Source organism: Palaemon carinicauda, chromosome 14 (genome assembly GCF_036898095.1).
Source record: "Palaemon carinicauda isolate YSFRI2023 chromosome 14, ASM3689809v2, whole genome shotgun sequence".
Lineage (NCBI taxonomy): Eukaryota > Metazoa > Arthropoda > Malacostraca > Decapoda > Palaemonidae > Palaemon > Palaemon carinicauda.
This window is the reverse complement of record NC_090738.1, coordinates 7610094-7635630: the sequence shown is the minus strand read 5'-3', so window position 1 is coordinate 7635630 and position 25537 is coordinate 7610094. Positions and strand designations below refer to the sequence as shown.

Genomic DNA, 25537 nt, shown 5'->3' with positions numbered 1-25537 from the left:
TTTGATAATGATAACCTGTTTGATAATGAGAGCACTAGTTCTGAATCCTCCAGTGATGAGTATATTGAAGAAACAGTTTTCTTTCGATGCCGAAAGCGAAAATGACTTCTCATTACCGAATGACTGGACAACGAAATTTCACAAAACTATTAAGGGAAAGGAAACGCCGAGAGAGAGAGAGAGAGAGAGAGAGAGAGAGAGAGAGAGAGAGAGAGAGAGAGAGAGAGAGAGAGAGCGAGAGAGAGAGAGAGAGAGAGAGAGAGAGCGAGAGAGAGAGAGAGAGAGAGAGAGAGAGAGAGAGAGAGAGAGAGAGAGGGAGAGACTTATCCCTTTCCTTATGTTGCTTATCCAGGCGTAAGATTTACGATTGAAGATAAAAAGAACCCATTAGAATATTCAGTATTATGTAGCCATTTGAAATGAAATAATAGTAGTATTAATTGTTTTTTTTACTCAACCATTTAATTAATATCCCTACTTTTAACTATAATTACGAATTATAAGCATAAATAAATGATATTAACTTTGAAAAATTATCATTAGTAAAATGACCGCTCAGGGCAAAAAAAGCGTGACGGTACGTTAGCGGCAACCTGGTCCAGGTGGGACGCTTAGATGTTTTCTGGCAGAAAATTACGGTAGATTATCGTACAGCAGCCTAGTGCACACTTGCGCCTAGTGGCCGTGTTTACGTGTGGGAGTGTCATCATGGATATACAGTACTATACTGTAATTTTTAACTATTGCTAGATACTGTATCAAACCTTGAAAACCCTTTTTTGTTTTTTGTATCTATAGGAAATAATTCTACATCATTCGGAAAATACTGAAAACAGTAAGCTATGCATAGTACAGTAGTAAATACTACAGTCATAGAAAATTATCAAAACTTTAACAACTTTTTATTGTTTTATCTATCCATGAAAGAAATTTTGTACAGTATTTTATAAAAAAAATCTATAAGAAGGATTTCTTACAGTATTGTTAAGATAAAAGCTACAGTATATATATATATATATATATATATATATATATATACAGTGAACCCTCGCTACTTCGCGGTTCGACCATCGCGGATTCACCACTTCGCGGATTTTTTCCATAACCCATATATATACTGTACAGTAATATATATATATATATATATATATATATATATATATATATATATATGTATGCAAGTATTTATGTATATATGTAGGTATGTATGTGTATACATATAAATATATATATATATATATACACACACACACACATATATATATATATATATATATATATATATATATATATATATATATATATATATATATATATATATATATATATATATATATCTATAGCTATATATCTAAAGTAGGAAGATGTGATGTAGTTCTAAGGGAAAAGTATGGGAAATATGTCTGGGTAATAAGCAAAGCTCTACCTCCAGTTTGTTTCTACATTATGATCAGAGATAAATGTAAACAAAACATTGGTTGCCATTTTTTATCGTGGTTTTTAGCATGTTTAGGAAATGCATGATATAAAATCACCTTTAATATTTGTGCCTGTTTTAGTTTAGGGTACTGTAGTACATGCATTAAGTGTTCTGTACATTAAAGGGTAGTTTGTTAACAGTACTACGTACAAGGGAAGGTTTTAAAAGTCTGAATATACATGTTGAATAAATAGGTAAATATGGTGTCACTACTTCGCGGATTTTCACTTATCGCGGCCGCGACTGGAACCTATCTACCGCGATAAACGAGGGTTCACTGTATATATATATATATATATATATATATATATATATATATATGTTTTATATATATATAATATATACATACATACATACACACATACATACACACACACAGTGTATATACAGTATATATATAGCTAGAAAGCTAGAAATGGAGTGAAAAAAATTGATGGGTAGGTTGCTGTTTGCCGCCATGATGTGTTTCGAAATATACGAATTTCCAATTACACAAGGCCTTTCATCGACCAAATTCTCGCATAATTCGGGACCCTACTGTATATATATATATATATATATATATATATATATATATATATATATGTATATATATATATATATATATTATATACAGCATATACATACATACATACTGTACATACATACATACATACATATATATATATATATATATAATATATATATATATATATATATATATATATATATATATATATATATATATATATATATACAGTAGGGTCCCGAATTATGCGAGAATTTGGTCGATCAATGACCTCGTATAAATGGAAAATCGCATATTTCGAAACACATTACGAACAGAAATAATTACATTTGGGCCATGGCAACCAGCAACTTGCCTATTCAAACGTGTTTACCACCCATTTCCAATACTTTCTATGTACTATACTGTATTATTTTATAATATCAAATTGTTCTTGTAAATAAATTAAACATTTAATATACTTTAAAGTTCTAATAACTTGAAAAAAAGGTTAAAGTTACAACCAGGTTGTGTGTAAACACCGTATATTTCTCGTTATAACACGGCCTAAAATACAGACAAATTTTAATGTTTTTCATATATATTGTATAAGACAACTGGTGAATAGCAAAACCATCACTGTATAGAGTAGCTTTTGTTGTATCATTGAAAATCCTAAATTATCAAAATAAAGGAGATTTTATATCACGAGTTTCCTAAACATGCCAAAAAGCACAATGAAAAATGACGACCATTGTTTTCTTTACGTTTATCTCTGATCACAACGAAGAAACGAACGCATTTACACATCTTTGTATAGGTTAGTTTTATATGAAGATTTTGTTATTACCAATGTTCTACTTAATTTTTTTAGAACTTCGAAATAAATGAAAAAACATTTTCCTTTATGACGCCGCCTGAAACGGAAACCTTCCATTTGTTTACTGTATGCTCCATCTTCGATCATAATAAACAAACGAACGCATTAAACACACATGATTAAAGTGATAACTATTGATATTAAAAGCATTTAGTAAACATTGTTATTACAAATATTTTACTTACCGTATCCATATAAATTCCTAAATTCGTAGCAAAGCGGGAAAACTTTTTTTTCATACGTTTAATCAACAATAGCAAAGAGCCGCTATTAACAGTATGGTAATTTACGATAATTCTAAACTGTTACGAAAGATAATTGTCCTTTCCATATCCAAAATACTTTTCTTAGCTGCAGTTATAAGTCAACTTGTACCCACCTCAATTATGGAACCATTTGGAAAAAAGGTAAAAGAAGAAGAAAGTCCTAAGCCGGTTTTTAAAGTCATCGAACAATTAGGTTACCGCTAGAACGTTCGATATGATAGAGTTGGTGCGAGATTGGAGAAGTAAGGAAAATTGAATCATGCTTGATTTTTAATAAAACTGAACTTTGTGAAACAAGAAAGATTTCATTTGTTAGAGAGATAGAGAGAGGTAAGAAATGAGGTGGGTAGCGAAAGGTATCCTGAGAGAGAGAGAGAGAGAATGATGGTTTTAAATGTACTAAACAATAAATATGATAGGTTATAAGACATTGGTGCTTATGTAATATTAACTGTATACAGTAGATGGTTTTAATAAGTTAAGAAATGGTATAAACAGTGCTTTGTAATTGTATTCGTACGCTCATATTCTTGAGAGCGAGAGCTAGACATCAGCTGATCTGATTACAGCCAAAAGTTAAACAAAAATAAGTCAGCAATACTCGATTTATAAAACATTTCCGAAATTTAAAAAAAAAGTACAGGGTTTTCTTAAAGCACAATTAACTACTGTATTTAAATAGCAGCAATTTTTCTAGAATAAAGTTAAGTTTCCTAAAAATAGTGTTCTAGAATAAAGTTAAGTTTCCTAAAAATAGTGGTTTGCTGACGAAATCGGATGTCATGTTTTAAGCTACGATTGAGATGAATTTATACTCAGTATAATTTTTTGTTTTATATTTAATTGACGCTTTTTAATAAAACCTATTTTGAGTTCTTCATCCACAGTATATGTAAGTATTGTATAACACCGGAGAGAGAGAGAGAGAGAGAGAGAGAGAGAGAGAGAATCAGCTGTTGTAATCGAATAACATCTTTTTGTTTCTTGTACCACTTAAAGCGATGAAATGATCACCGCAACTAATAATAGTCATGTTAATTTCATTCTTAAACTCAGGTTGTAATATGTGAACTAAGATTTTATTTCTTACACACAGAGAGAGAGAGAGAGAGAGAGAGAGAGAGAGAGATAGATAGATTTGAGTCTCTCTCTCTCTCTCTCTCTCTCTCTCTCTCTCTCTCTCTCTCTCTCTCTCTCTCTCTTGGAGAGAGGATTTTATAATTACACCTTGTACTATACAAAACAAATCATTGTAAAGCAAATCTATACTGTTTAGAAACATGACAAAATATTGCCAACTTGTTACCGAAATTTACGCTATTCACTGCCGATACACGAACCCAGCCTACGTGTGAAACCTTGAATACTCACAGGGAAAACTAAAGCTTTTATATATTCTATACTAAATAAAAATAATGCTTGAATATACAGTGAACCCTCGTTTATCGCGGTAGATAGGTTCCAGACCCGGCCGCGATAGGTGAAAATCCGCGAAGTAGTGACACCATATTTACCTATTTATTTAACATGTATATTTTTGCATCGATTATATTGATTATTCAGTACAGTATGTTGATTTTGTTATTACCAATGTTTTACTTAATTTTTCTCAGGACTTCCAAATGAAATGTTTTTCTTTATGACGCCGCCTAAAACGACGGCGTCATAAAGTACGCTCAGTAAACAACCACGCTCAGAACAAAGAAGGCATTTAACGCGCATGATGAAAGTGATAAATAATGATATTTACAGTAAAAGCTTTTAGAAAATATGTTATTACAAATATTATTTACCGTATCTCTATAAAATCATGCAGTACATACTGTACGTAGCAAAGCAGGAAAACAATTTACGAGAGAGAGAGAGAGAGAGAGAGAGAGGGAGAGAGAGAGAGAGAGAGATTGTTTTACGTACGTAAATGTAAATTTTAAACAAAAAAAATATGATAGGTTACAACATGTATACTCTTCAGACTTTTAAAACCTTCCCTTTAACTTAATGCATTAAGTACTAAACTAAAACAGGCACAAATATTAAAATGCTAGAATATTAAAGTAAAAAATAAAGATTGTTACTGTACTCACCACGAAAGAAGTTGAAGAAAAACTTGAATGATGATGGCGATGAATTTGCTGCACAGTAGAAATGATAATGATGAAGCTGATGATGTCTTCTACTGTGCAGCCAATGATAGTAGTATTTTACGTTTCTTCAGACGGAGGTGTCTTTTCCTGGGACACCTCTTCAACTTCTTCCTGGGACACTTCTTCAATTTCTTCCGAAGGCGTAGTAGCAGGAGAAACTGGCTCTTTTTTGCGAGGCTGGAAGAACATTGTGATCGGAAGTTGCTGCCGCTGCTTCTTTTTTCGCCCTTAAGAGCATCCTGTAGGGAGTCATGATGTCATCGACCTTGTTGGAGAATTGCATAGACCGAACCATATCCTCGTCCCACTCTTGCAACATTTCTTTCAACTCCTTCGCATGGTAGCAGGCCTTGGCAAGACGTTCTAATGTTAAGCCCGTTTCTTCGACATTTTCTTGGGTCTCTTCCTGCGTTTCACACTCTTCTTCACTTGCCGATTTCGTCAGGTCTTCTAGGTCTGCGTCAGTTAGCGGCTGGGAATGGCAGTCCAACAACTTGTCGACGTCTTCAGTCGTCATGTCGCCAAACCCATCACCTCCAATTATGGTAGCCAACTGCACAGATTTGCGTATTGCAGAGTGTTGAATCTCAGCAGGTGTAAATCCCTCGTCGTCGTAAACAATCTGGGGCCACAACTTCTTCCAGCTCGCATTCACGGTTGCAGGTTTCATCTCTTGCAGTGCCTTCTGAATATTCTTCAGGCACGTGGCTATGGTGTACTGCCGCCAGTACGCCTTCAAGTTAAAATCTTCATCCTCATCATCTTGGGCAGCATCCACACACGCAACGAGGTCCGCCAAGGTATTCTTCGTGTAAAGGGCCTTGAACGCCCTGATAACCCCCTGGTCCATCGGTTGAATTAATGACGTGGTGTTGGGTGGCAGGAACTCAACCTGAATGCCCTCATGCGACAGATCAGTTGCGTGTCCACCAGCGTTATCCATAAGGAGAAGGATCTTGAATGGCAAGCCCTTCTCTACGAGATATTTGCTGACTTGCGGGATGAAACACTGGTGGAACCAGTTGGAGGTCAGCATCTTCGTAATCCATGCTTTTGGATTATGCATCCAGTACACGGGAAGGAGATTCTTGTTTTTATTTTTCAAAGCGCGAGGATTTTTCGACTTATAAATAAGGCCCGTCTTTAGCAAAAATCCAGCAGCATTGCCACACATCACGAGGGTAACGCGATCCTTGAATGCTTTAAAGCCAGAGGCTTTGGCTTCTTCTTTGAACAGGAAAGTTCGCGACGGCATTCTCTTCCAAAACAAGCCGGTCTCATCCATATTAAAGACTTGTTCCGGCTTGTATCCACCTTCGGCGATAATATTCTTGAACGTCTGGTTCACGTAAGTTTCAGCAGCGAACCATCCTTTGCTGGCGGTAAAACGTTGTTTCTGACGCTGGGAATCAGTGGATGTCCCTGGTTGAGGTTCATCTACATCATCATCTTCTTCAGCATGGTCGCCATTGTCGTCTTGAGGTTCCTTTGCAGCAAAATTCTCATACAAGCTCAAAGCCTTGGTTTGGATGGTGTTCGTATCCAAGGCTATGTTCTTCTTCCGGCAGTCGGCAATCCACACAGCTAAAGCACCTTCCATGCGTACGATCGTTTTATTACGCGTGGTAACGACTCGCTTCGCTGATCTGCTAAAGGTGATTGCAGCCGTCTTTTTAATGTTCGCCTCGTCCTTCTTGATATAGCGAACGGTGGATTCATTGATTCCAAAATGGCGGGCTGCGGACGCAAAACTTCTACCGTCTTTTAACATATCGAGAAGCGTCACCTTCTCAGCAATCGTCATCATCCTTCGGTGGCGTTTAGGCTCACTACCAGCCTTAGTAGAAGCAGAACGCTTGGGAGACATTGTACAGTAGGGTTTAACAGAAAGTTCAACAAAAAGTTCAACTTAAAACAGTCACGCACAGCACAGATTAAAGTCCACAATAACTTAGCAACATCTACACAGCGATACGGCGGGAGACAAAGTGACCGCGGAAAGATGCTGCGGGTTGGAGAAGCGGTCAAAACACCAATCACAGGCTAGATTACAAAACTTGGGTTCTGATTCCTAATCTATCAGCGCTTGAACCAATCACAACCCGTCTTATATGCTACGTAGGTTACCAATTCAAAGTACAAGATACCCTGCGTACAGTATACTGTACAGTAATAATAATAATAATAATAATAGTAATAAATAATGATACTGTAATAATAATAATAATAATAATAATAATAATTTTAATAACAACAACAACAACAATAATAATAATAATAACAATAATAATAATAGCTTTACGTACGCTATTTTACGCTTTTGTTGTAGGATGTGTGTCTCTCTCTCTCTCTCTCTCTCTCTCTCGTACGCTTATTCGAAATGTGATTTTTGCAACAAAGAATATTATTGGATGCAGTACTACGTACGTATACATACAAAAGATTCATGAAAAAGAAGCACATCCATTACATTTGTAGTACAGTAGTAGCCAACAGCAGCCTTACACCATTCTAATATGGTATGACTGCATCTGATTTGCGTTTCATGTTCGATTTAATTTTACTACGTACTGTATACAGTACTGAATTATCGTATGATCACATTCTCTTTTCGTGTTTTATTTCTTTCTGTGCTGAATTATATGTCATATGTAATGCAATGAACAATCAGTAAGAGCAGATATTACTAATTACAGTATTAATGGAATTACAGGTAACGAAATATCGTATTTGGGGTCTTCAGATATCGCGGTATTTTCGAAATTTCCGGAAAATCCGCGATATGTATATATATATGGGTTATGAAAAAAATCCGCGAAGTGGTGAATCCGCGATGGTCGAACCGCGAAGTAGCGAGGGTTCACTACCTTCATTAATAATACCATTAAAATTATCGAAAAGTTAGAGAAAGATAAAGATTGCCGAGAATGTAACCACAATTCTGTTTACATTTTGTCAGCTGGGTTCGTATAGTTAAAAGTTGATTTCATTGTTGATATGGAATTTTTTCCTTAAATAGGCTATTTATTATGAAATTATGTTGATAAAATGTAAGATAAATATTGTTTGGTAACATTTGCTATCAAGCACTGTATTTAGGGCTACCAATATACCTAATAAGACAATAGATTTGATATATTTTGTAGTGCTTGACTTGCAGACTTTGAACAGCTTTGCAGAAACAATTTTTTTTTTCTTAAACTACCGACCGTATAAATGGGGAATCGCATAATTCGAACATGCATAATTTGGGACCCTACTGTATATAGCTGATACTTTTGCTTCAACACGAGATACAAACAGTGAGACTTTTGTATATCTAGTTGATGCTATGTTCCGATACATTATACAAACCATGAGACTCTTGTATATCTAGCTGATGCTATGATCCAACACAAATATACAAACTGTGAGACTTTTGTATATTTAGTTGAGGTTGTATTCCAACACAATATACAAATTGTGAGACTCTTGTATATATAGTTGATGTTACATTCGTTCATACAATATATGCAAAACTTGAGACCCCTTTCCTACTGTCTAGTATGACTTCCCTGCAGGGGGCAGGAAGCACTAACATGGTCAATGATTAGTAGTAATGACGTATAACGGTAACGTCATATGTCTCAATGGTCTGGATGACCATAGGAAAATTTGTCCCAAGGTTAAGCCACCTATAAAATCCACAGATATAGTACTTTCTAGTAATTCTCTGGTAAACGTCCATCAGGACGACATGGCTTGAGCCCAAAAAAATGGACCCGCCCTCCTTTTTTTTTTTTTTTATAGAAAAGGCCTTGGCAGGATCCCTCCCTAAAGTACTATATCTGTAGCACCATGCTCAATGCTACAAGGAATGAGCGCCATCTTGGATACATCGCCATCTGGATACTCATAATAGTACGGGAGGAAGGGTAACCTTGATAACGGCTCCCCTTCTAATTTTGCCACTTTTCCCCCTTGAAACGGAAACGCTATTCGGGGTGAAGATTGCTATGTGTCGTATCAAGATATACGTCCCCTGATATTATGCGATATCCTTAAGAAAAACGTTAAGGATATTCGCGCCAGGAGTTATAATTCTGGAGACCTAAAGGTTAATTCTCTGGGAATATTACTGTAGCCAAATATCCCTTGGAAAACTACCAATAGGAACCTTCCATTAGGACGACATGGCTATCTCACCCAAAAATAGATTTTTCGCTTCTCTCAAAATCCGTTTTGTGGTAGCTCAAATTCAACTGATTTCTGCTCAATTTCCATAACTCCTATATTATCTAAAGTTTATGAATGTCTTTTGGCAAAAAGTGTTGATAGGTATGCTGAAGGTAATCATCTGTTCCCCAGTTTGTAATTTGGTTTTTTTGAAGGCCTTTGAGCTTGTGATGCCCTTCTTGTAATCTCCAATGGTGTACAAAAATCCCTTGATTGTGGTCAAGAAGTTTGTATGATTTTCCTTGACCATGTTAATCATGAGGCCCTTGTTTTTAAACTTAAACAGTTGGGAGTGGGTGAGTTGTTTCTTAGCATCATTATAGAATTTTTAAGTAATAGATTGCAAAGAGTTGTTGTTGGTGGGCACTACAGTGAGTATAGGAATGTGTTATCTGGTGTTGCTCAGGTTAGTGTTCTTGGCCCATTACTTTTTATACTATATACACATGACATGTAGTTTGGCCTTGAAACAAGCTTGCTGCATATGCAGATGATGCTACTCTCTTTGCATCAATTCCATCTCCTGAATGTAGATCTGGGGTTGCTGAATCCCTTAATAGATAGCTAGGTAAAATTAGAGCATGGTGCAAATTATGGAGTATGAAGTTAAATCCTAACCATCCTAACAAAACTCACAGTATGATTGTAAGTAGGCCAAGGACAGTGGCTCCTCAACATCTAGATCTCGGCTTTGATATTGTTTCTTTAACTTTGTATGACTTTAAAATCTTTAGGTATGATTCTCGACAATAAATATACTTTTGAGTAACACATTAGATCTGTGTCTTCTTCAATTGCACAAAAAATTGGCTTATTGAGAAAGTCTTTCAAGATTTTTGGGGATCAATCTATTCTGAAGAAATGTTTTCATTCTTTCATTCTACCTTGTTTCGAATATTGTTCTCCTGTCTGGTTTTCAGTTAGTGATTCTCATCCTAATTTGTTGGACAGCAACTTACGGTCTATTATTCCTGATCTAGATATTAATCTTTGGCACCATCGTCCAATTAGTTCATTATGCAAGCTGCGTAAGATTTTTTATATTTTTTGACCATCCATTACATTCAGATCTTCCCGGACAGTTCTATCCTGTTCGTAATACTAGACATGCAGCTACTGTAATTCTTATAGTCAGGCCTTCTCCATCATGAGGCTCAATAATACACAGTACTCTAGAAGTTTTGTTTCAGCTGTGACCAAGTTGTGGAATGATCTTCCGAATTGGGTAGTTGAATCAGCAGAACTTCAAAAATTCAAAGTTGCAGCAAAAGTTTTCATGTTGCACAGGCTGACATAAGTCTTTTTATAGTTTATATATGAAGTATCTGTTTTAATGTTAATGTTTTTAAAATATTTTATTTCAAGTTTGTTCCGTAACTGGAATACAAACCACACTATTTATTAGGGGTTATACTCTCGGCGGAGCTGAAATGACGAGCCATTGAAATTCAGCGAGGGTTAACTACCCACACCGCTAGTTAGCGGGGGTATGGGCGGGGGTAGCTTGCTACCACTCCTGTTCACATACCTGTGATTTAGTCACTTTACTTTTGGCTCGGATGGAGGGTGGTTGTTTCCACTCTTCCTCCTCGCCTATTCTAGACTGCCATTAATTTTTGTCTTTAAACTTACTTTGTCTTATACATATATATATATATGAAAACATTCTTAATTTTTTTTTTTATATTTGTGTATAGAAATGTGATAAGTTTCCTTTTCAGTGTTTGTGCTGTGCGTGTGATACATATACGACAACGACACTTGCGTACATTAGCACTGGAACAAGGCCAGCACAGTTCCACTTCGTGGGGAATGACCTCTCCCTCTCTGGTCCATCGGTCTTCCCGTCGGAATATAACCGTTGACTCGGCCGCCACAGGGGAATCGTCATCGCCTGGATCCTCTTCATTCAACTATTGTCTTCACCTTTTCCCTTTTACTACTGGAAATAGGGATTACTGAGGGAAGGGAATGTGGCCTCTCAGAGATTGACTACGGTCTTTCTCTTCTCAAGGTCGTTCACTTTTCAACAACCGTGTACTATAAGGAAGAGCTCCTTTCCCGTTCGCGGGTTAGGTTGCACTTCCGATTGTTTGTCTCAATTATTTTTAGTAAAATTATAATTGTGATTTTAACTTTTCAGCTTTTTTTCGTGGGGAACACTTCCCTTCGGAGGATCAGTGGTTCTCACTATTAGTGAATATTCTTAGCTGCCCCTTTGGGTTGATGTCCTCACCATGTTGGAGTTCGGACAAGGGCTAAGACCTCAGGTCTTCATTTGCGCACTGGACTTAAAGGACACATACAGTCCAAACCATCCTTTTAGGAAGGTTGGAAGATTCAGTCTAGACAAACCAGAAACACCAGTTCAGGGCACTGTGCTTCAGTCTTTCCACTACACACATCCTGGTCTCACAGGATCGGCTTCTGTCTCCTCAGTTTGGGGACGACTGACTGACCTTAGCAGACTCGGTGGCAACCTTGCATTAGCACTGGAACTTCTGAAGTCTTTTTACCAAGATCCAGTGATCAAGGTAAACCTGTGGAAGTCTTCCCTACTTCCCTCTCAGAAGACTGGTATATCTGGGAATGATTCTATACACCAATCTCCACAAAACTTTCTCAAAACGAGAAGAACTCCCAGAGTGACTGATGCTGTGCTTAGAGCACATCAAAAGAAGAGACGAGGGACCATAGTGCTGCACCACACGACCTCAGCCCTCTGGACAGTGTTCGAAAGTACCTTCACTTAAATCTCTTAAGATATGAAGGCCAACTTTCCGGTCCTTCAGCAGCCTCATCAGTTCCTAACAGACCACTCAGTCATGTGATAGGCGACAACACCACACACCACATAGAGGCTCGCATCGACAAGCAAGAAGGAATTTGCTCGCAGCCTCTTCCCATCTAACAGTATAAACACTAAGATGGGCTAAAGTCCATTTGGTGCCAATATCAGCCCGCTTCATTCCAGACTAGAGGAATATGCTCGCCGGCAATCTGTGCACAGCATCTCAGATAAGGTATACCGAATGGTATTTGGATCACCTTATAGCCGACAAAGTCCTGACTTTACGGGGTCCTCCAACTAGGGATTTGTTCGCAACGCCCCTGAACCTCAGGCTGCCGTTGCTCCCCAGCCCTAGACCCCAAGTCGCTCTGGCAAGAAACAGGCCAACAACGATGGGTACAACAATTACATTTACGTCTTGTCCCTGTTTTGTCTGGAGAAGGGCTCCCAAGAAGGCTAGAACATCGGTCAGCATCTCAAGGACTCATAGCTCCGCTATGGCATTACGCAGAAAGGTTTCCAAACCTTGTGCAGCTCCTGATAGTCTCCAAGAGAACCCTCTCCACATCACAGACAACCACACTTCGACACCTACTACAAGCTATAGCTTTGCTACGATTGTACGCCTGGAGACTACCCAGTACCTCCTCTCGCACAGAGGCTTTTCAAAATAAATTACGAAAAGGTTGTCCAGATATCTGAGGAATTCCTCAGCATCAGTCTACCAGGCAGTATAACATCTTCTGTTGTTGGTGTCATGGGAAAGTGTCTCTCTCCACTCGATACCTCTATTCCAGCAATAGCGGAATCCTCGAGTATATTCAAGAGGAAAATACCCCCTTTTTAGTTTCAACAGGTAATGACGATCACTCAACCTTGAGCCTTTGCCTTCAAACTGAAAGGAAGGGACATTCTCTCATCGCTAGACCTTTCCTAACTCATATGGACTTACAACTTGCCTTTTTCCAGTTGGAATTGAGACCTTCCTCTCGGAACATGGTTCAAATTCTCCGGTCTCTAAAGAGACCTCCTTATGTTCCACTTCACCAGGCAACAAATTTTCACCCTGTTTAAGAAGACAATGTTCCTACATACTCTGACAGCAGCCATACGAGTCAGGGAACTTCATGGTCTCTCTTTCGAAAGGCAATGTTCGGTTTCGTCCCCGAGTCTGTCGCCAGTCACAGTCTCCAGAGGTGAGGGATCCTACACAAATCTCCACTCGGTAACGGACGATCCAGATCATCCGTTACTGTATCCAGGGTAAGGTATGAGACTCTACCTTAAGAGAACGGCAGCAGCCTGCCCTGGTCCCTTCTTTTGTCATTAGCACTGGGAGAGACTGAAGGAGGATCACCAAAACATCATCCCTGCTAGATTCACAGAGTCACCAATTATGCCCTGAATCCAGAGCTTCACTCACGATGTCAGGGGCATACATATGCCCCTGGGCCTTCTAAGCAGATTACTCTGTGACGCAGGTTTTTACAAGAAAGGATGTGAATGCTCCAGGTGACTTTCACAACCTTTCTTCTGCAAGACGTGACCCCTAGGAACTCGATACGATCTCTATCGGTCCTGTGGTGGCTGCACAACAGCTGCTTGTATACCTCAAGCTCCTTGCTGGACAAGTAGCAGAAGGTTGAGGGCACTGTTACCCGGATTTAGTCTGCGTGAATGAAAAGATTTGACTGGGTCTTATTCTTTTCTTCATCCTCCCCTCTCTTGGGGAAAGCAGCATCCTGGGTTCTCTGCATAAACTGACCTCAAACCACTACAGGTAAACCATGCTCCCTTGTGCACCTAGTATTAAGCTAATACTGTTGCGTCCCCAAACCCTGGCGAGGTGGTATTGGGAAAGTTTTGGTTACAACAGTTTTTCCTACAAGAGACTCGGAATAACTTTACCTAGACAGTCACACTTCTGCATATCTGAACACACAGCTTGCGTAGGCCACGGAAGTCCTACCTCCAAGCAAAGTGAGCTAAATCACCGGTGTGTGAGTGGGAGTGGTAGGAAGCTACCCCCCCTCCCCCCACTAACTAGCGGTGTGGGTAGTTAACCCTCGCTAAATTTTAATGGCTCGTCATTTCAGCTTCGCCGAAAGTAATACCCCTAATAAATAGCTAAGGTTTGTATCGTTAGGAAAAATACAAATTATCTCCAAATTTGTCATATCTTTGGGGTACTTTGTACAGCAAGAGAAAATTATACAGAAGAGACAGAATACACTTTAGTGAAAAGGCAAGAGAGTACAGTGAACCCTCGTTTATCGCGGTAGATAGGTTCCAGACCCGACCGCGATAGGTGAAAATCCGCGAAGTAGTGACACCATATTTACCTAATTATTTAACATGTATATTCAGACTTTTAAAACCTTCCCTTGTACGTAGTACTGTTAACAAACTACCCTTTAATGTACAGAACACTTAATGCATGTACTACAGCACCCTAAACTAAAACAGGCACAAATATTAAAGGCGATTTTATATCATGCGTTTCCTAAACACGCCAAAAAGCACGATAAAAAATGGCAACCAATGTTTTGTTTACGTTTCTCTGATCATTTAGTGTACACATCTGTGTATAGGTTAGTTTTTGCATCGATTATATTGATTATACAGTATGTTGATTTTGTTATTACCTACCAATGTTTTACTTAATTTTTCTTAGGACTTCCAAATGAAATGTTTTTCTTTATGACGCCGCCTGAAACGACGGCGTCATAAAGTACGCTCAGTAAACAACCACGCTCAGTAAACAAAGAAGGCATTTAACGCGCATGATGAAAGTGATAAATAATGATATTTACAGTAAAAGCTTTTAGAAAATATATTACAAATATTATTTACCGTATCTATATAAAATCATAAAGTACATACTATACGTAGCAAAGCAGGAAAACAATTTACGAGAGAGAGAGAGAGAGAGAGAGAGAGAGAGAGAGAGAGAGAGAGAGAGAGAGAGAGAGATTGTTTTACGTACGTAAATGTAAATTTTAAACAACAAAAATATGATTGGTTACAACATGTATACTGTACTCTTCAGACTTTTAAAACCTTCCCTTTAACTTAATGCATACAGTACTAAACTAAAACAGGCACAAATATTAAAGTAAAAAATAAAGATTGTTACTGTACTCACCACGAAAGAAGTTGAAGAAAAACTTGAATGATGATGGCGATGAATTTGCTGCACAGTAGAAATGATGATGATGATGAAGCTGATGATGTCTTCTACTGTGCAGCCAATGATAGTATTTTACGTCTCTTCAGACGGAGGTGTCTTTTCCTGGGACACCTATTCAACTTCTTCCTGGGAAACTTCTTCAATTTCTTCTGAAGGCGTACTAGCAGGAGGAACTGGCTCTTTTTTGCGAGGCTGGAAGAACATTGTGATTGGAAGTTGCTGTCGCTGGTTATTTTTTCGCTCTAAGAGCATCCTATAGGGAGTCATGTCTTCATCGATCTTGTTGCAGAATTGCATAGACCGAACCATATCCTCGTCCCACTCTTGCAACATTTCTTTCACCTCCTTTATATGGTTGCAGACCTTGGCAAGCCGTTCTAATGTTAAGCCCGTTTCTTCGACATTTTCTTGGGTCTCTTCCTGTGTTTCGCTCTCTTCTTCACTGGCTGATTTCGTCAGGTCTTCTAGGTCTGCGTCAGTTAGCGGCTGGGAATGGCAGTCCAACAACTCGTCGACGTCTTCAGTTGTCATGTCGCCAAACCCGTCACCTCCAATTATGGTAGCCAACTGCACAGATTTGCGTATTGCAGAGTGTTGGATTTCAGACGGAGTAAATCCCTCGTCGTTGTAAACAATCTGGGGCCACAACTTCTTCCAGCTCGCATTCACGGTTGCAGGTTTCATTTCTTGCAGTGCCTTCTGAATGTTCTGCAGGCACGTGGCTATGGTGTACTGCCGCCAGTACGCCTTCAAATTAAAATCTTCATCTTCATCTTCTTGGGCAGCATCCACACACGCAACGAGGTCCGCCAAGGTATTCTTCATGTAGAGGGCCTTGAACGCCCTGATAACCCCCTGGTCCATCGGTTGAATTAATGACGTGGTTTTGGGTGGCAGGAACTCAACCTGAACGCCCTCACGCGACAGGTCAGTTGCGTGTCCACCAGCGTTATCCATAAGGAGAAGGATCTTGAATGGCAAGCCCTTCTCTAAGAGATATTGACTGACTTGCGGGATAAAACACTGGTGGAACCAGTTGGAGGTCAGCATCTTCGTAATCCATGCTTTTGGATTATGCATCCAGTACACGGGAAGGAGATTCTTATTCTTATTTTTCAAAGCGCGAAGATTTTTCGACTTGTAAATAAGCCCCGGCTTTAGCAAAAATCCAGCAGCATTGCCACACATCACGAGGGTAACGCGATCCTTGAATGCTTTAAAGCCAGAGGCTTTGGCTTCTTCTTTGAACAGGAAAGTTCGCGACGGCATTCTCTTCCAAAACAAGCCGGTCTCGTCCATATTAAAGACTTGTTCCGGCTTGTATCCACCTTCAGCGATAATATTCTTGAACGTCTGGTTCACGTAAATTTCAGCAGCGGCAGTGTCAGCGGAAGCAGCCTCGCCATGCAGGGAAACGCTTTTCAGGGCGAAGCGTTTCTGAAACTTCGCTAACCATCCTTTGCTGGCGGAAAAACGTTGTTTCTGACGCTGGGAATCAGTGGATGTCCCTGGTTGAGGTTCATCTACATCATCATCTTCTTCAGCATGGTCGCCATCGTCGTCTTGAGGTTCCTTTGCCGCAAAATTCTCATACAAGCTCAAAGCCTTGGTTCGGATGGTGTTCGTATCCAAGGCTATGTTCTTCTTCCGGCAGTCGGCAATCCACACTGCTAAAGCACCTTCCATGCGTACGATCGTTTTATTACGCGTGGTAACGACTCGCTTCGCTGATCTGCTAAAGGTGATGGTAGCCGTCTTTCTAATGTTCGCCTCGTCCTTCTTGATATAGCGAACGGTGGATTCGTTGACTCCAAAATGGCGGGCTGCGGCCGCGTAACTTCTACCGTCTTTTAACATATCGAGAAGCGTCACTTTCTCAGCAATCGTCATCATCTTTCGGTGGCGTTTAGGCTCACTACCAGCCTTAGAAGCAGAACGCTTGGAAGGCATTGTACAGTAGGGTTTACTTTCTGTTAAACCCTACTGTACAATGCCTCCCAAGCTTCTACTAAGGCTGGTAGTTCAATTTAAAACAGTCACGCACAGCACAGATTAAAGTCCACAATAACTTAACAACATCTACACAGCGATACGGCGGGAGACAAAGTGACCGCGAATACGTAGATGCTGCGGGTTGGAGATGCAGGCAAAACACCAATCACAGGCTAGATAACAAAACTTGGGTTCTGATTCGTCATCTATCAGCGCTTGAACCAATCACAACCCGTCTTATATGCTACGTAGGTTACCAATTCAAAGTACAAGGTACCCTACGTATACTGTACAGTAATATTGATAATAATAATAAATAATGATAAATAATGATAATAATAATAATAATAATAATGATAATAATGATAATAATAATAATAATAACAATAATAATTTTAATAACAACAACAATAATAATAATAATACAGCTTTACGTACGCTATTTTACGCTTGTTTTGTTGTAGGATATGTCTCTCTCTCTCTCTCTCTCTCTCTCTCTCTCTCTCTCTCTCTCTCTCTCTCTCTCTCTCTCTCTCTCTCTCTCGTACGCTTATTCAAGATGTGATTTTTGCAACAAAGAATATTATTGGATGCAGTACTACGTACGTATACATACAAAAGATTCATGGAAAAGATGCACATCCATTACATTTGTAGTACAGTAGTAGCCATCAGCAGCCTTACACCATTCTAATATGGTATGACTGCATCTGATTTGCGTTTCATGTTCGATTTAATTTTACTACGTACTGTATACAGTACTGAATTATCGTATGATCACATTCTCTTTTCGTGTTTTATTTCTTTCTGTGCTGAATTATATGTCATATGTAATGCAATGAACAATCAGTAAGAGCAGATATTACTAATTACAGTATTAATGGAATTACAGGTAACGAAATATCGTATTTGGGGTCTTCAGATATCGCGGTATTTTCGAAATTTCCGGAAAATCCGCGATATGTATATATATATGGGTTATGAAAAAACCCGCGAAGTGGTGAATCCGCGATGGTCGAACTGCGAAGTAGCGAGGGCTCACTGTATACTGAAACCAACTTAATCTCAGCCTGTACAATTACTTAAACACAGTAGATCAGGAACAAACGAGACTCATAGAAAATCCTCTAACAACAAATAGAGGAAATTTGGCATTAGACCAAGAGCAACTTGAAACTTAGAAAATCTTCCAACAACAGATTGAGGAAATTTGGCAGAAAACTTGGATAAAGTAATGCAGATAAAAATAAAACTAAAATACTAGTAAATCAGGAAAACTAGCAAAGCCACAGAGGAAGAGAAAAAAAGATATATAATTTCCTTAGAGTGGCACAATTCAATGCTCAGTCAACTAGAAACAAAATGGAAAACTTCAGGGCAATGATAGCCAGTGAGGAACTAGATGTCATAGGTATTACCTAGACCTGGATTCACTCAATGTGGCCATTTCTTTGCATACAAAATAGCAAATTATGGGAATAGACTTCCAGCGGATGTAGTGAACAGTCACACGTAAATAAATTCAAGAATAAGTAGACAAGATCATAAGAACTCTCTAAATGCTTAAACTAACTCGCTCTACCAGAGACCAAATGTAGTCTCTGCTGAAAATGTCTTTGAGACATCCAAATCTAAAATCCTTGTACAGTAACACACAAACACACTCTCTCTCTCTCTCTCTCTCTCTCTCTCTCTCTCTCTCTCTCTCTCTCTCTCTCTCTCTCTCTCATATTTTGAAAGCATAAACATAAACAATGGAAAAAATTATAATTCGCTGTTTTATATGAAAATACGATACTAAAATGGGAATTTTACATGCATTATGTTTGGATACATTTAAGTGAAACGCCAGAGCTGGAACGAGCTGGGTAGAGAGAGGTAGGTGATCGCAAATATTTGATTTTTTATACAATAGGTATTGCGGTTCTGTGTCGCGTGTGAAATCGCGTACAGGGAACTCGTAAAAAGAGGGGCAACTATACTTCAGATCCAAGTCCATTTGTCATCATGGATGTACTTAAGGATCATCTTCGACAATCAGTGATACCAGTTTAAGGTGCTGTGCTTTGGCCTGTTAACAGCAGCTTGGTTTTCACAAGAGTTTTCTCCCTAGTGTCAACCAGGGTCCACAGGATCTGCATTCATCTATTGAGATACCTGGATGACTGGCTGATCCCAGCAGACTCGGTGGCTACCCTTCTTCAACACAGAGACAGACTCCTCAAGTTTTGTCATGATCTGGGGATTGTGGAAAATCTGAAGAAGTCCTTTTCTACCTTCACAGAGACGGGTATACCTCAGAATGATCATAGACACCAACTTACAGAAAGTCTTCCGTTCTGATGACAGGATCCAGAGGCTGAAGAGGGTAGTAAGTCCTTTCTTACAATGAGACACACTACCAGCGCAGCAGTGGTTATATCTCATAGGTCACCTATCGTCCCTGGAACGTCTGATATTCAACAGACGTCTACGAATACGATCCCTTCAGTGGGGGCTGAAGTCCAGTTGGGTTCTACACGAGGAATTACTGGACTTGCTGGTCCCTTTGGGACCCGAGCAGAGGATGGATCTGAGAGGGTGGGTGTCAGACGAGAACTTCCACTGAGGAGTCAACCTTCTCTTTCCTCCCCAGTATTAATGCTCTTTTCAGGTGCATCAAAAGAAGGGTGGGCGAACCATCTGCTGCATCATATGGCCTCTGGGCTGTGGTCTGAGTCCAAAAATCCCAGTATATAAACCTTCTAGAGATGAGAGCAGTCTTTTTAGCCCTTCAACAGTTCCATCAGTTCCTTTCCTGTCACTCTGTGATGTTGATGAGTGACAACACCACAGTAGTGGCTTACATAAACAAGCGAGGCGATACCTTTTCTTAGCACCTTTGCCATCTAGCAGTGGAGATGCTAAGATGGGCAGAAGACACCTTGGTGTCCCTATCTTCTTGCTTCATTCTAGGCAAGAAGAATGTACTCACAGGCAATCTGAGAAGAGCAACTCAGATAGTAGGCTCCAAGTGGTTTTTAAATCATCTAGTAGTCAACAAAGTCCTGACTTTTGGGGTTCATTGATGGTGGGCCTGTTTGCAATGTCGCTGAACAACAAGCTCCCACTGTATTTTACCCCGGTACTGGATCCTAAGGCTCTTCAGCAAGATGTATTCCAACAATGGTTGGACAACATTGACGTGCTGTATATGCCTTTCCCCCGTTATACCTGATGAGAAGGGTGCTCAACAAGGCAAGATTGTCTACCAACTTGGCTATGACCCTCATTGCTTTGCTATGGCATCATGCGGAATTGTTCCCCGACTTTTTTCAGCTGCTGACAGAAGGCTTGAGAGAAATCTCTCCACATCAAACTCTACTCAGACAGCCACATGTGAACATCTCCTCATGCAGAGAGGTTTTTTGCAACATGTTATGAAGATGTCTGGATACCTCCAGGAATCTTAAGCTGCTGTGTACCAGGGTAAGTGAACAGTCTTCTGTAGTTGATGTCGTTGAAGGAGAGTCTCTCCTCTTGATGCCACTATTCCAGTAAAAGTGGATTTCCTTTTGTACCTTTGGGAGGAAAAGCTCCTCACGGTCTTGATTGTGAAAGGTTATCGCTAAGCTTTGAGTCTCGCCTTTAGATGGAAAGGAGTTAATATTTCCTTATTGTTTGAATTGTCTCTCCTCATATGGAGTTTTGAGCTTACCTGTCCTTAGTTGGAAGTTACACCATCTCTATGGAACACGGTTCGTGTCCTTTGATCTCTGAAAGGAGCTCCTTACGAAGCATTACGCCAGGCATCGGATCTTCACCTGACCTTAAGACAGTTTTCCTTCTTGCTTTGGCCTTGGCATCTTGAATTCAAGGGAACGGGTAGAGGTAATGCTCGCCTTTGTCCTTGAGTTCATCGCAAATACTCAAAATCTGGGAGTAGTGAATTCTAGATTCAGGCCCTTCCAAATTAAGTCTTCGTAGTGTAACCGATGACCTGGATCAACTGCTACTTTGTCTAATAATGGCCTTGAGGTTCTATCTCAAAAGAACTGCAGGAGCTCACCCCCAAGTGATAGCACTCTTCGTCAGTATGGGAAGGTCAAGAGAAGGATCACTAAGAACACGATCTCAGCATGGATTCGCAAGGTCATAGACCAGGCTTTGAATCCTGATCCTTCTCCGCAGACAAGGAGATCTAGAGCTCACGTCGTCAGGGGCATTGGTGCGTCCCTAGTGGTTAACCTGTTATGCCCCCCCCCCCAGACCACCTTGCTGCTAACTTGCTGCCATGCTTTTTTTGCAGTTAGCAAAGTTAATATTAATTTTTATGCTTATAATTTGTATTTATAGTTAAATGTAGATAAGGTCAAGAGAAGGATCACCAAGAGCATGATCTCAGCATGGATCGCAAGGTCATAGACCGGGCTTTGAATTCTGATCCTTCTCCGCAGACAAGGAGACCCAGAGCTCACAACGTCAGGGGCATTAGTACGTACGTCCCTAGCAGTTAACCTGTTGAACGTCCCCCCTGGACCACCTCCCTGCTAACTTACCGTCGTGCTTTTGTTTTTGCAGTTAGCGGTAATTTCACTAATGATAGTTTTTCAAAGTTAATATTAATTTTTATGCTTAAAATTTGTATTTGCTGTATTGTTAAATGTAGGAATATTAATTAAATAATGGAATAAAAACCAAATACAGTAATGTTATTTTATTTAAAAAGGGTACATAATATGAATGTAGAATAATATGTATCTATGCATTATTATTCTTTTGCTAACATTATTAGACTCCTCATCTAGTATTTCATTTATTTAATCTTAAGAAATACGCCTCGTATTTAGGCTGCTCATTGTGAAAGAAGCCTAACAAATTACCCTCTCTGCATAAACGCCTGAAGCGCCTGACAGGAAACCAGACAGTACCAGTTGTCTGATGTCAAGCGAGCTTCAGAAAATAGTTGTCAGACACCATATAAGTTACCATTTACAGCTTACATATGCTGAGTGTTACCAAGTGGTGTTCCTATAATTTCTATATGAGTAAACATATTATTACGGGACTGACAACTTCAAACATGTATTTAAAGTCATGAACGTAATTCCTGTATCCCTTTGAAGGCAGTACCGAGTAGATCGTGGTGAATGTATTATTATGTGGGTGACGCTTAACAGGTTAAGAAAAACTAGTCTGGCGCAGGTCCTTCAAATGGGTGTGTGGAAGCTTCAAAAGACTTTCACTGTTCAGGAACGTGGGTACGTTCTCCATCGTTCCTGTGGTGGCTGCACAAGTGGTTTAAACACCTCAAGCTCCTTGATGGACAAGAAGCAGATGGTAGAGGCAGAGGTTACCTGGGATTAAGTCTGGGGTGAATGATAAGAATGACTGGCTCTTTCTTTCTTTCATCGTCCCCTCTCTGCAGTACTCTGCAAGCTGGTCTCCTCTGTCTGCCGGTAATAACCATTTCCCTTGTGTAACTTGGTAAATAAATATATGCTTATTACATCTTCATTCCCCCAGGCGAGATGAAATTTGGTAACGTCTATGGTTTGTTTAAAGAATCCTACTATTTCTGAGAGTTCTAACCTGGAAAAGTCACATTGCTAGAATCACACAAATTGCTCACGCTGCTAAAGCGTGCTATTGCACGGAGTTTTAGCAAGGTGTCATGGTGTTCCTCTTCATGTGCATAGCACGGGGAAACCCTTGGTAAAAAACCAGCCAGTTGGTCAGGACTTCCACCCTCCTTAGGGGTGAGTTTTCCCTGATAAAAAGCTAGAGGGTTTATATTTAGTGATGGAACAAATGACAAATTTAAAGTAATTTGTATTTTTCCTAACGATACAAACCTTGAGTTCTTTATACAAATTTGGCACGCCATCACCTATCCCCTTGCAAGTGTTGCTTGCAATCCAAAGTGATGAGACAACACCAGTGTGTGTGTGTGTGTGTGTGTAAGCATAATAGTCGGAAGTATATTCCCTAATAAAGAGCTCAAGGTTTGTATCGTTAGGAAAAATACAAATTACTCTAAATTTCTCATTTTAGAATCTGAGAAGTATCAGCTAGATCAAAAGTAATATTTAGAGACAGTCAACTAACTGGTATTTTAAATTTCTTGAGTAAACAATCTGGAGTTCTGTATTTCAAACCATTTTTTAATTGGTTTGTTGGAAGTACGTAATTTAGACAAGTAATCCTTAACCTTGTTGCATTATTTGTATTTGAAATTATCCCCCTTTCCTTCAATTACACCCAGTTTCCAACATAGTGAGGGAGTCAGCAATATGAACATCAGTAGAGGTTCATAAAAATAGACAGAATTTTAATAATATAATTTTGTTCTTCTATCCTCACCTGATGTTCATATACATGCTTAGTCCCCTCCCCACTGACTCATAGTACATATCAAGAAGTAAGGATAATTTTGACTTCAAAACTGAAGAGACAGAGTATTCGGCACGGTAGTTCTGGGCTTCTTATCACTAGAAGGTTCCTTTCCTTTGTTTTGATGCATGTAAATAACCATAATTAATCACTGTATAAGATGTCTAGAGCTAAATAAACAAGACTACAATTAGTATGAGGAACTAATTGAAAGTCGTAAATAAGCATGAAGCTCTCGGAGGTAGCGACACCAAAATGGCTGCCGAGGATAAAGTATCATAAAATACTGCTGAGACTGAAATTAACAATATTTTTAATTTTACATGTGTCGCTACCTCGAATTCTCAAAACAGATAATTTCAATACTTAATTTGGGAGTAGGAGTCTCCAAAAGGTCAGACATCTTCACAATACAGGAAAAAAGGCTAACGAACACAGAACGCTTGTAGACTATCACGGTGCTAAGAAAAAGGAATGATGGGAGAAGCGTGGGTAGTGGTAGTGGTGGTGGGGGAGGGGGCAGTAGCTGTAGTAGCGGGCAGTAGTCGGATGTAGAATGGTACCTCGTAGTAACGGGGGATGTTGAGAAAGGAGAAGACTAATTGGTAAGGGACCTATGATAGTGGTTTTAACACACCCCAGTTACTTTATTGACACCCTATAAGGATGAGCTAGCTGTGTATATTCCTGGCATTCCGTGCAACTTTTTTCTCTGGTATATTTAGCAGTATTTATACCTTAGAAATGGTGCTATAAGGAGCATTTCACGGAGCGACACAGGTTGAGCCCAGAAATAGATTTTTCCTTTGTCAAAATCCCTTTATTGAAGGGAAAGAAATTGGAAAATTGAAAAATGTTATAGGTAAGTGTCAATGAAACCTACTTTCTGGAGAAGAAGCAATTCTTTAGAGATAATACTAACAGAGTACACATGTATCAAGTTATAAACTCTAGGGCCGGGAACGTGCCTTTCTGTCATGCATAACTAAGCTGTTGGTACAATAATTTTCCCCCTTATAGTGTTATATATTTCATCTCTTCACTTTGTTACAAAAAACTTGTATAAAGTAGCTATAGGTTGATACAATTTTAATTCTTGTAATGTATTGCTTTTTACAATAAAGTACAGATTTTTCCCCTCTAAGATAAAGACTTGCGTACCTCATTATCCAAATTTATGAGTATGAAAGGCATGTTAACTTGATAATTTGACATAAAAGAATTTCTCTTATTTAACTTTCTGTTTTTTTCCAGTTTCTAACTTGGTTTGCAAATGTGGAAGAGGAAATGTGTGAGGAGCAAGATGGTCCATATAAAGATTACATCAACCAGTTAGATAGTCATCGATCTGAATGCCGCACACTCCTCTCTCAGTTAGACCAAGCACTGGATAATCTGCACCATCTATCTTCACAGGTATATTTTTGCATCATACACAATAAAGGAATTACATAATTATAAGTGCAATGTTGTGCTTTTTTATATTTACTAAGCCATCAAGGCATAAATAGAATAATTATAATATATAAAGATTACTGTATTTAGATTCCATACAAAAAGAATATATATGCAACATATACAGTACAATACACTTTAATTTTGAACATGCAGTACATTTATTTGTATATTTTTGCAAGTGATGGGTGCTTCAAAGGCCTTGGTTTTTGTAATTATTCCAATGAAACCCCCTTCATGTTTATATTGCTTCTTTCTCGAAGCT

General features: G+C 39.0%; 1 protein-coding gene across 2 annotated transcripts in view; it reads left to right on the top strand.

The window, feature by feature from the left end:
* Cog3 (conserved oligomeric Golgi complex subunit 3) overlaps window positions 1-25537 on the top strand; it is a 152086-nt gene that overhangs the window by 53896 nt on the left and 72653 nt on the right. For both annotated transcript variants that reach the window (XM_068386773.1, XM_068386774.1), the window contains exon 3: window positions 25072-25233. In XM_068386773.1, coding sequence (XP_068242874.1) covers window positions 25072-25233 — 162 coding nt within the window. The remainder of the gene's footprint in view (window positions 1-25071; window positions 25234-25537) is intronic.